The 13,100-nt window shown below is 34.4% G+C and overlaps 2 protein-coding genes across 2 annotated transcripts; one reads left to right on the forward strand and one right to left on the reverse strand.

The window, feature by feature from the left end:
* LOC107605951 lies at positions 768–4,863 on the forward strand. Its single transcript, XM_016307907.2, has 4 exons — positions 768–1,043; positions 1,521–1,560; positions 1,946–3,589; positions 4,193–4,863. Coding segments are annotated over exons 2-4 (2,052 nt in total). The 5' UTR covers positions 768–1,043; positions 1,521–1,559; the 3' UTR covers positions 4,600–4,863.
* Positions 7,941–11,130, reverse strand: LOC107605955 (hydroxyproline O-galactosyltransferase HPGT1). Its single transcript, XM_016307909.2, has 12 exons — positions 10,857–11,130; positions 10,727–10,790; positions 10,593–10,642; positions 10,295–10,488; positions 10,089–10,152; positions 9,929–10,001; positions 9,655–9,778; positions 9,265–9,352; positions 9,120–9,170; positions 8,784–8,855; positions 8,584–8,696; positions 7,941–8,365 (listed from the first exon to the last, which is right to left on the reverse strand). The coding sequence occupies exons 1-12, from the start codon at positions 10,961–10,963 to the stop codon at positions 8,343–8,345; spliced, it is 1,023 nt and encodes a 340-aa protein (XP_016163395.1). The 5' UTR covers positions 10,964–11,130; the 3' UTR covers positions 7,941–8,342.

The following is a 13,100-nucleotide window of genomic DNA, read 5'->3' on the forward strand; positions in this document are numbered from 1 at the left end:
TAATTCTAATTTTATTCTTTGTACAAATTAAATTATAATTTTATTTTTATTTCAATTTCTGTCTTTCACTTTACACCAAATAGAATACAAAAATTATTTCAATCTCCATCTCTTAGTTTCAATCTTAGTTTTAGTCTTTCAATTTCTACCTCTCTATCAAACGCTACTTTAATGGCAACATTGAGTTGCATGTCTCGTGCTCCCATTTGACTAAGACACCGGGAATGAGTTGGGCAAAATAGATGTCATACTAAGGGAGAAATTATGGAAGGTTTAGATTTGTCATAAGGGTTTTAATTTTTGCAACCTGTAAGAAGCATTTTCTTTTTATTTTTTGAATTTTATGTTGCATCATACTCACTTGTTCGTTTTAACTAAATCAATTTGTATTATTTTTATACATATTTAATAAATAAAAAAATAAATCAACAGACACGCCACGCCACTACCTACAGTCTTTAGTCGCTATGTTTTTTATAGCAATAATTACTATATTTTCGTATAGAAAAATCGAAAAGAATATCTATATTATATATTTACGTGTATTATCACATTAATGACACGATTAGATATACTACTAGTTGGTAATTAGAAACGACCATTTAAGATTTAAGGATGTCAACTAAATTTAAGACGACTTGTAATGAAATTCTCAGAATGTAATAACAGCCCTTCGTGGTTGGTGACATTAGAATCGTAAGTCCACGTGGATCCTTATGATTGGCTAGACCGTAAAGGCGCGCGAGATATCGGCAGAAAGAAACCCAACTGGGAGATCAGAGATGCATATCACGCAAACTAAAAATTGAAGAAATCGAAAAACGAGAAAATACAAGAGAAGATAAGAAGATGAGATACAGAAAGTCAGAGAGAGAGAAAGAGAGTAATAGAAAGCGCATTTACTTACAGGCACAGCACATCATACTTACATTACATAAACCCTAGCTCGAAAATATCGCGATAAATCGGACACAAATTATTGAAATCTGCGACCTCCGATTATCTCTCCGTCGAGAAAGACCAATCTCTTTCTCTCTCACTTCGTAAGCTCCTAATTTATCGCTAATCTCATATTCTTTTCCTGAACCATCTCATCAGCATCTCTTTTCCCTTTTAATTTGCTTTAAATGTTGAATTATTCTCTGTGTCTTTTCCACCTTAAATTTTATCTTCGCAAGTGTTAAAATTCGAGATTGGATTATTAGATTTTATAAGATTTAGTACATTTTTATAGGAAGAGTCAATGAAGATTTTTAATTAAGTTTGATTTGATTATTAATTACATTACATTGTTCCATCTGGTAACATGTTTGATTTAATGCTTTAAGATGGAAAGGAAGATTTACAATATGTTATGGAACTCTCTTGTGTATCTTTTGAGGAAGTTCACTAATGCACTGAGTTCATAATTCAATTTTGTTGTTGCTTTCCTTATTGAATGATCATGATCCATTATATGTGCTGTGTTTCTAATGAGATTCTTCTTTTGTTTTGTATTGTTTGGTCATCTTTTCATGTAGGGTTTTCATACATTGGTCCAGAAGAGCTACTGCATCCTAAGTAAGCTCAGTTTCTGATTTTCATTCTATCTATTTGTTGAAATGTAATGGATACTGATAGTATCATTAGTGAAGCTAGGATTATAGGAACAAGGTTATCAAACTCTCGAATTAATTGGTAAACTCGTAACAAGTTTACATGTTTAGATCCCCCCTATATCTACCTTATGAGTTTACATTCTGAATTCTACAATTCTGGTTAACCTTAGCTCCAATAATTTATATTTCAATTTATATTTTGTACTTTTGAAAAATTTTGACAACCCTACTCTTAGTTTCTTTGATGTTTGATGTAAATGAAGTACTTTAAGCAGAAAGGAAGAAAGAACATTTCGGCATATATAATGTATTGAATCTTTTTTTCCCCTCTTAAAATTACCTTGTAGTGGTTCGAGAAAAAGATGTATGTTGGGAATATGCAGATAAATTAGATGGAAACAAAGTAAGGTGCAAATTCTGCCAGAGAGTTCTTAATGGTGGTATTAGTAGGTTGAAGCATCATTTGTCTAGATTTCCAAGTAAAGGGGTAAATCCATGTAGCAAGGTCAGAGATGATGTTACAGATAGAGTAAGGGCTATAATAGCAACAAAGGAAGAAGTCAAAGAGACTTCAAGTGTGAAGAAGCAGAAACTAGCGCTAGCAGTAGCAGAGGTTAAGTCTCCCAGTAATATGTCCGCAAATAAAGCTCTTATATCTATGGATGCACCATCCTCTGCTGTGAAGATTTTCCCTACTAGCAATCCTTTGACGCCATCCTCTGCAAACAACCAAGAAAATGCAGAGAGAAGCATTGCCCTGTTCTTTTTTGAGAATAAGCTAGACTTCAGCGTTGCGCGATCTTCATCCTATCAATTGATGATTGATGCAATCGCGAAGTGTGGTCCTGGATTTACAGGTCCATCAGCTGAAGTCCTGAAAACAACTTGGTTGGAACGGATAAAATCAGAAGTGGGCTTACAGTCGAAAGATGTTGAGAAAGAGTGGGCGACCACAGGTTGTACCATTATTGCAGATACATGGACTGATTATAAGTCCAAGGCCATGATTAATTTCTTAGTCTCATCACCATCCAGGACATTTTTCCACAAAACTGTGGATGCCTCTGCATATTTCAAGAACACAAAATGGCTTGCCGATCTTTTTGATTCTGTAATTCAAGAGTTTGGCTCAGACAATGTTGTGCAGATTATCATGGATAGTAGTTTTAACTACACTGGCATTGCTAATCATATTGTGCAGAACTATGGAACTATATTTGTATCTCCTTGTGCTTCTCAGTGTTTGAATCTAATCTTGGAGGACTTCTCCAAGGTAGATTGGGTTACTAGATGTATTTTACAAGCACAAACCATATCAAAGTTAATATACAACAATGCCTCATTGCTTGATCTTATGAAGAAGTTCAGTGGAGGCCAGGAACTTATTAGGACTGGGATCACGAAATCTGTATCAACTTTCCTGTCTTTACAGTCTATGTTGAAGTTAAGAACAAGATTGAAGCTTATGTTCCACAGCCCTGAATATGCCTCAAACACTTCATATGCAAACAAGCCACAGACTCACTCTTGTATTGCAATTGCTGAAGATGGTGATTTCTGGAGGACAGTTGAAGAGTGTGTGGCTATCTCTGAGCCTTTTTTGAAAGTTTTGAGGGAAGTATCGGAAGGGAAACCAACTGTAGGTTCGATATATGAATTAATGACCAGGGCAAAGGAATCAATTAGAACATATTACATAATGGATGAGAACAAATGCAAGACATTCTTAGATATAGTAGACAAAAAGTGGCGTGACCAACTGCATTCTCCTCTACATGCAGCTGCAGCCTTTTTGAACCCCAGTATCCAATACAATCCTGAAATAAAGTTCCTTTCCTCGATAAAAGAAGACTTCTATAAGGTTCTGGAGAAATTACTTCCCGTGCCAGATATGAGGCGTGATATCACCAATCAAATCTACACTTTTACAAAGGCTCATGGGATGTTTGGTTGTAGCCTAGCAAAGGAGGCAAGAAGCACAGTTGCTCCATGTAAGTTTTTAAGTAGTGCCCATTGAACCATTTTGTTTCAAAGGGAGCCAATTTTGTTTCTTTTATTTTTTTTCTCCTTCTATCTGTTCTTTTTTAAGCTGCATAATTTTACCACCTGCAAATTTGATAGAGAGGAGGGTATAAGGGTTGATTAAGCATTAAACTTTGCATAAAGAAAACCATGTGTTTTAGGGGTTAAATTTGCCCCAAAATTCTTCCAATTCTAGCAGGTTTTCATCTTTTCATTTGGGAATACTAGCCTTGTTAAGTTTTGAAAAAAAAAAAACTGCAGTTTTTTGTGCTCATTGACAGTGAAAAGTTCTATGATTTGTCTAGGATTAATTGCCTGAAGTTTGTATATCTACAAAGCTACTAAGCCTAACTTGAAACAAAATATGGATTTTTCATACATGCCTAGTTTTATTCAGTGCTAGACCCTGTAATTGTTGGCTCTCAGGGTCTTAACTACTGTGATTTATATGCTGAAGCAGCATCAATGCTGAAGCAGCATCAATGCTGTGTTTCCCAGTCTGATGCTTTACCTTTTACGATGGATAAATCATAATTTCTTTTATCTGCAAATTCTTTGCTTATTCATTGTAGGGCTTTGGTGGGAACAATATGGCGACTCTGCCCCCGGGTTGCAACGGGTTGCCATTAGAATACTAAGCCAAGTCTGTAGTACCTTCTCTTTTCAGAGGCAGTGGAGCACGTTCCGGAAGATTCACTCGGAGAAGAGGAACAAGATTGATAGAGAAACATTGAATGACCTTGTTTACATAAACTACAATCTCAAGTTGGCAAGGCAGATGAAAGCAAAGTCTTCAGAAGTTGATCTGCTTCAAGTTGATGATATTGACATGACTTCTGAGTGGGTGGAGGAGAATGAAACTGCAAGTCCAACTCAGTGGTTGGATCGTTTCGGTTCAGCCTTGGATGGCAGTGATCTTAATACAAGACAGTTTGGTTCTTCCATATTTGGAGCAAATGACCCCATATTTGGGCTGTAGCATATTTTGTGGCCATGTAGGAATTGCAATGTATATGTATATTTCAAGTGATATGAATGTGAAGACATGGCTAATAGCTCGCCATTTCTCGCCATGTAGGATAAGTAATTAATGTATTGTTATTGTTATATTAAGATATAGAAGTCAAACTTGCTTCACCTGTGTTTTGTGAGTTGCAAAATGTAGAAATTATCAAGCCTTAGGCTGACAGGGTCAACTCTTAGCAAAAATAGAATTTTAGTTTTGATGCCACTTTCATTTTAATTTATTTATACAGCCTCGTTGGCCAGTGCTTAATTATACCTAGTGATTAGAAATTGTGTAAGCAATCTAAAAAGTTAGGAGATAACGAGAATAGTTTAAATTTAACGCGTATAATCGGTTAAATTGTGTTATTTTTTATTAAAATTAGATAGGATAAATTAATTTTTATCGAAAATATTTTAATTATTTTCTATAATAGAGATATTGTAGTCATTTTTTATAAAAAATAATATTAATTTAGACTAATTCAAAATTTGATTCACTATTTTTTTTGTCAAATTAATTTATCTGATTTAATTTTGATAAAAATTAATACAATTTAATTGATTATATGTATTAAATTTTAATTATTAAAAGATATCTTTAAAAAAATTTTTTTTGACATCTTAAATGGATTCCTTAAAAATTTGTGTATGCAATCTAAAAAGTTAGGAGATATCGAGTTAGATTATTCCTTATAGCTATTTTGAAATTACTGTTAATAACTTAAAGCAGAAGGCAAGGTTTGGTGCATACGTGGCACTGGAAGGCACACGCTTCTCCTAATATCGTTGCATATTCGCTATTTCTCTCCCCTTCTTCCATGAAATTGTTCATAAACACGCCAAATTCTGCTTCCTAGAATTGATTGCTGTACATATTGATATTGTTATTGTTTCATTCGGCACAAGTCCCGATGTACCGTCCGCCACCGTCGTCTTCGTCGACCTCCATGTACGGCCCGCAACCTCTGTACCCGAAGATCGGTCCCCACCCTCACGCCGCCGCCGGCCGCCCCTCGCCCTATCAGCAGAGTCCTGCTCCTCCTCCGTCCTCTTCTTCTGGTACGCCAATTCTTTCATCTGATGGGGAGTTTTATTTATTTGCTTTCAGAGGTTGTGTTGGAACTGATAAGCTAGATTTAGGGATTGGATTAGATTAGATTGAATTAGTAATTGATATTGTTTGTTTCTCACTGCTGTTGTTAAGGTAAGATTTCATTCTTTCTTTTTCCTCCCCCTGAATTTTGCATTAGTTGGGGTTCTATATATTCTTACCGTAATATTTCATTTGTTACTCCTTGTTATTATTCTGAAATTTGTAATGATGTGTATGCTTTTGTTGCATTGCTGAGGCTTAGAATGCTACTTTCATTTGCTTCAATTTGCCTTGTTGAACTATCTCTGTAGAGCCACTTGATTCTACCATAGCTTTTGCTGTATATCTTGATCACTTGTTATTATTCAGTTGTTGAGTGTTTCTTTGTGAGGTTGTTCTTCTCTATTTACCCTGTCTGTGAAAGTACTCAAGGTTTGCCTATTTGACATGGGTGAGTTGCGTCTTTTATGCTAGTCGAATACGATTCTGAGTGGTTTCTGAAAATTTTTGCAGCCTCATTTATCACCACATGTTGGAGATATTCCGCGTAGCAACTTCCAGTTTGACTTTGGATTGGAGAGAAAAATTATGGCTGAAGCACAGAAGGAAAACCCAAATTGGAGCAAATTTGGGACAGAAAATCTGCCTAAGGTTTCTGAATCAATATCGTCATCATCGTCACCAAGGGTATGTCATTGATTTAAGATATAGAAGTTTCAAAATATGCTATTTATTTAACCTGTGTGAGTTTCTTGTCTAGGATTCGTTACTGCCTTCAATTCACAGGGTGTGTAATGCAACATTTGTTTTACAGGTTTCTGTTGCAGATCCTGTTGTGAGCAAATATATTGCCATGGGTCTCAACCGAGAGGCCGTTCCCATAGCTGTTGCAAATTATGGGGATAATCCAACTAAGGTATATTCTCGATCCTGTTACCTTGTGCCCATAAATGTGTATGGTTCTCAGTTAGACAACATCTTTGTAATAGTTCTGTATGATTAAGTTTTGTTTCTGGATAATATTATATATCAAAAAACTCTCTCGTTGTGCTGACTCTACAGGATGAATAATTTTTTGAATTCTTGATTATGGACATAACGTGACTCACATGGTTCTTTTCTTCATACTAGGGTTTCTCCTCCAAATAATAACTGTTGAATTTGTTAGTCATCAAATTAAAACTTCACATATCACTTTTTCTATCTGATTGTTTTGTTGCCTGCGTTATTGTATGTTTATGGTTTTCAAATAGCAATTTCATTGTATTTTATGTTGGTTCCATGTTCCTTTTCCAGGCATTTTACTGTATTTCTTCTTCAAAATGGTGATCGAAATCTTTCTTATTTATAACTATTGCACTTTGTCAGCAGCCAGAAAATGCGCCAATCTTGATGCATACATTGTTTTGTTGACCTAATGTATTATTCATCATTCATTTGGGTTTTTTAGGTTCAGGGATTTGTCAATGCTTACACCCTTCTGCGTGAAATGGGATTTTCGTCCAACAGCGTTACTGAAGCTCTGATTATGCATGACAATGACACAGACAAGGCACTAGCACATTTCCTTAGTGGCTCATCATGAGACTGTGAAGTAGCTTTATCATCCCTTTTGTATAATGATAAAACGGCGGTCAAATATATATAGCAATGACATGGGTGGGCAATCTGTTATTCTCGATATGCTGCTCCTAAAGAGTTAGAGTTTAGGATATGTGAATTTATCAGTTTGAAGGGATTTGTGTTTTTCTTTTTTACTTAGGGATGATAAATTAGAGCCGATTATTTCTTATTTCCTATTCAGTTATTTTGATCCACCCGGAAAGATTAAACCTCGCAGGCGATAATCTCTGATTTCTTTTGGAAAGATTTTATTTTGGCTAAGACCAATGTTTTGGAATTTGGATTATTAAATCACTTCAAAACTTGGCGTTGATTATAGAACAATCGAGGTTCCCGTCTTATCGCCAAATCCCCAGAGATACGGACGGATTAGTCGAAATTTTCTGTACTATAAGATACTACATTACTACTATTAGTATGTTACAACTTTGGAGCTTACAGCTTCACAGATTCCACGGAATTAAAGTTAACACCTAACCTTATGGTCATTGGAAATCTTAAAGCATACCTTACCAAGTTTTTTGTTTTATTTTATTTTCATTTTCGGGTTAATAACGTAAATTATCCGAAGCTAAAAAAAGAGTAAGTTTTTGGACTTGGTTACAAGAAGCCTATATCTCATAAAGGAAAAACTGGAGTCAAATACCCTGCCATTGTCATTTACAACACAAGAAAAAATGATCGGCTATCATGCTGTCACTCCTATAGAATACAGTAGTTAAATACTTTCGGAAGTAAACTATCTTTCTCTGTCCATAATGAATTCAGAACCACAGAAACCGATAGGTGGGAATGTGCATATTTTAGGCCACCGTTGCCACTAGTTAATGAATGTTTTTCTCAATAAACTCCAAATCTAGAAGCAACCTCGCAACAAACATGTCTACCATAATCACTCAACTCACGGTAGAGATAAAATATCTCTGAAAATCGAACCTTTAAACAATTGGTGGCTCTGTATTACATTGGTAATCTTCACACAATGCACTGGAATCTCCTCAAACACCCGCACAGATAGCACCTGCATATAAAAAATCCACATCACTTTGAGGCAGAAATGACATTCGATACATATCAAAAACTTTTATATCAAGTAAATTCCATAATAATCACATAGATAACTGAAGTTGTCAAGTTGGGATATAAATCGCTTGGTCCATAGTATGGTGAAGACGTGAACTTGTATTTTAATGAGCACATTCACAAGCTAAACAAAAACACAGGAATTGTGACAGAAACCTGTTGACCAAGATGAGCAACAAAACTTTGATTCATCAACATGCTTCACATCAAGACCAATAAACCAGGATCCAGCACTAACATCGTCGTGGGCATAGGTGCGGAGAACAAATCTGTCAAGTCATAACAGAACAACATTTAGTTGCATACACAGTTGGAGAGGGTAGCTAAGAATAAACACAGTAAAAACTGGTACCAACCTGTTTATTGATACAAATTTAGCCAAGGCTCGTGATATGACATACATCTCTCCTGATGCATGACGAAAATATCTGTTTTAACAGTAGATAAATCATCAACTGAAGTGGAGAAAACAGAAAGCATGAGGAAAAACATTTGTGAAACACCATACAAATGCACCGAGATTTGTGCACCAAATACTAGAAAGTTAAATATTTGACTATCTTGGCTGTCCTTGTTGAAAATAACCAATTGATGTCAGGCAAAAAATAACCAATTGATATAAGTTTGCATTGGAGAAAAATTCAATCTATCCACTCATACAGTCATACAAATTAACCGGTTGTTTGACTTACGATTTCTTGTCGCCAAATTTCCACCATTCTGGTTCATACCATCTATGTTTCCTGACATAATTCATAGAGACTTGTATGAGAACCATGATCATATTTTTTTTATAAGCATGTGAAGTTTCAAATGTCATCCCCATTAGGGACTCACGGTTCAGAGAAAACTTCTCCTGATTTCATGCATCCCATGTAAACACGAGGTTTGTCCAAATGAGTTGCCAGTGTAGAACCCAAGGCATCTGTGAAAGAAAACAAATCATTGGCAAGGCATATAAATACATGTCCAATCACAAAATAGCATAGGAATAGAAAAGTTGATTGCATTCTGCAAAAAGGCACACAAGAAATATTATCATATAATTGGGGGATTAGTTAGGATACCTTTTGTACAAGGGTCCCGATACTCCTATAACTAACTTTGAGATTTGATCACAATTTGGAATTAATTTTGAAAGCTAATAACTCTTTTGCTGATAAGACACGTGAAAAATTCTCAAATTAGAAAAGAAGAGTCTTATAATCTAGTAAAGGAGAAACTAACCAATATTTACATAAACATCATCATTTACTTTAGCAAAAAACTCAGCATCCCATTTATCTGCAGCATAAGCAAAAAACAATTTAGCCTTATTTGGGAGCCCCTCGTTTGATTCCACGTGATCATCCTGTCAACATAAGAGTTGAAGGCAGTGAGCTAAACCAGCTTCTGCTTTGAAACCTCATTTTCCACTCACAGTAAGCCACAAAATACTTGCCAAATTCCAGTAAAGCAGAATGCTTAAAGAGAATAAAATCCTTAGACTAGTTAAACTTACAAGAATTAGGAAGTCATTAGTCAGCCTATTCTCACGATCAATATCCTTATCCTGATTGTTCCCACGATTTTCACTGCAAAATTGTTTATAAGCCATAAGAATCACAATTGGATCCAACATGCCCCCTCATTCCAGAAAAATTAAAAGTAAGAATTTAAACCTTCTCCCAATAACAAATCGTGCAACAATGCCCTTTCCATCCTCCAGTTTCTTCAAAGCTGCACCTGCAAAGAAAGAACTCTTAATGTTAAAACCACCTCTAATCCACAATCTCAGTGAGCAAACCGTGCAATATTAATCATGGCAGAGTAGTTTACAATGTCAGTGACTTCTGATTAAGTAAGAGAAAGAACAAAACATAATTACCACTTCCCATCCAGGCATTGCGAATGGCGTCCCTATTCTTCTGGCGGCCAAATGTTGTGAGTATACCTATCATGACCAAAGGCCTTCCCTCAGAGTAAGTCCCATTGGTCTCAAGCAATCGCTTCGAAACAAAACCCTCTTGCCTAGCCGCAGCAAGTTCCATCTCAAGGGAATCGAGCTTCTTGTGCTGTTCCCTAAACAATAATACGATGAAACAAGTACTGAACAAGTTCCAAGCACGAAATGATCCTCACTAACAAATATCCAAACAAGAATTAAGAGATCAAGTTGAGTGAACCTGCAGGTTATGATCTTCAAGGTATCTTCTACTGATATCGCAGATTGTCCCTATAACAGTTAGCAGAACGAAACCCTAAGCATGATTAGACTAAAATGAACAAAAATCAGATTGTTAGGAACTTGAAGAATTACCTGGCCAGTGATCCTGTCGAGCTGTTTGATGAGATAAACCCTGTTCTGCGAGTCCTGCCATAACCTGAAGAGGAATGGTTGAGAAATGCAAAGAGGAAGAGGAAGAGGAAAGAGAAGAGAGAAGAAGTACCTTCCGGCGACGTAGAAGGAAGCGAACGTGGCGAACATGGAGATGAGAAGTGCAGGGATGCGGAACGATGGATAAGCCATCGATGATCCCCTGCTGCTGCTCTGCATTCAATTCAATCTCAGATCCAATCTCTTTCTCTCTCTGCAGTTAGTTGCAGAGAAGGGAGACGAAGTAAATGACACTAAACGCAAGTCAAGCAACCAACCCAAAAACGCAGCTTTCGTCACCACAGTCTCTTCTCTTCTCATTCCTCGCCCAGCTCTACCAATTTCATTCGCCTAATAATTGTATACAATATTTTTTTTTTAATTTCTAAATTATTAGTGACTATATAGAGTATTTCTTTAATGTCCTAAGTCATTAGGACATTACAAATTTTTATAGTACTTCTAAAATTTTTTAAGCCATTTTTTAAATTATTTTGCATTGAATAAAATATTTTTTTGTGGTATAATTTAAATAAATTTATTAAAAAATATTCATGAGCTATCAAGAATGGGCAGAAGAGTATTGTATAGAATTCAAATTGTTCACCATATAATTTGAATCCGAGTAATTCGAACTTCTCCATGCTTAATTCGAATCATGTAATATCTCACCATATAATTGTATGGAATTCGAATTGATAGCTCATTAATATTTTAAAGAAGTCTCGTAATTAAATTTTTTGTTAGCTTTTTTTTTAACGTATGAAATAAAATATATATTTTTTTTAATTTTTAAATTATTAATTTTTTAGTAAATTTTTAATAAATTTTTTTAATAAATTATTAATTTTTTAACAGCATAATTCGAATTATACCATGAATTATTGTGTGTGTAATTCGAACAAAGCTGGTTCGAATTAGTGTGTGCGTGTGTTTGTGTATAATTCGAACCCAACTGGTTCGAATTATGTAGAAATGGAGTTCGAATTTAGCTAGTTCGAACTACATATAAGCGTGTATTGGTAGATTCATGAAGCAGTTTTCGTTTTGGCTGATTCACGTAAATTATTTTCTCTCTTAACTTATTTCTATTTTTTGCCCTATATTATATTATTAATTATATATTTTGTTTAAAACATCTTTTTGTATCTAATAAAACTATTTAATTTACTGTCCAAATTTAACACGAACATATTTTATATATATAAAAATATATTTTATATTTTGATCCTACAAATTTATGTTTTATGAAGGAAATCTAAATTTATTTTATGAACGTATTTTAAAATAATAATATTAGATGTATATTAAAATCAGCTATTAATATATAATACATATTGTAATATAAAATACGCATAAAAAATAAGTTAAATAATACATGTAATTATACATAAATATATAGTAGTTAATTTAATTTTAGTGATTATTTTAGTATATACATAATATTTTTTTTTTCAAATTAGACAAACAAAGTACTAATAAAATTCAAAAATATAATATTTTTATATATAGAAACATTAAATACTCCAATTAATTTCTTTTCTTTTTTTGACAATGTGATTGTTGATCGAAAATATTTAATTTCGATGACATCATAGTCGAAGTATAATGAATCTTTTATTTCGAGAAATGGAGGTTGAATCGAGAAGGGTTTTGTCGTAAAATAAAGGATAGAAGCCAGTCGATGTATTTAGTCTAGGAATAAGATCATTTTTGGAGTCGATTGTTGACCGTTACCTACGTTGTACAAAAAGAGCGGAAACGGTTATGCAAAAGATAGCGCACGCGGGAGTTACTTTTGAATCTAATTGGTCAAGGACTTCAATAAATAAATGAAAGATCGATGAAGAAAAGGTTGGAACTTTACTTCAGAAAAATACTCAAGCACACTCATATTCCCTGCGACTTACTGAGTTTGCGTTTGAGTCATTTTTTTCTGTAGGGTTCCTTCCATGTCTTTACTTTTCATTTACATTCCTTGTACTCTTTATTTTCTTTGCAAATTTATCTTTCAAGCACAGTTACTTTTCTTATTTTCCTTTAAAAGTTCAGCACTTTACTTTTTCGATTTCAAAGTTCTTCGATCCTGTCGAAGACAATTTACAGCTTTTATTTAAAATGAATGCAATTCATTTTAAATTCAGTTGATTTATTTTCAGAGTTTACTTTGTTTATCTTTCAGATTTTCTTTTATTTTGCTCGATAGAAAGATCTTTTGATGCACTTTAAAAAATGGTACCTACAGAGGAGTAGGTTTCGTTCCCAAATCACTAGATATCGAACCACTTTCGATTGGCTAAAAATCGATAAAAACAAA

This window comes from Arachis ipaensis, chromosome B07, assembly GCF_000816755.2.
Source record: "Arachis ipaensis cultivar K30076 chromosome B07, Araip1.1, whole genome shotgun sequence".
Taxonomy (NCBI): domain Eukaryota; kingdom Viridiplantae; phylum Streptophyta; class Magnoliopsida; order Fabales; family Fabaceae; genus Arachis; species Arachis ipaensis.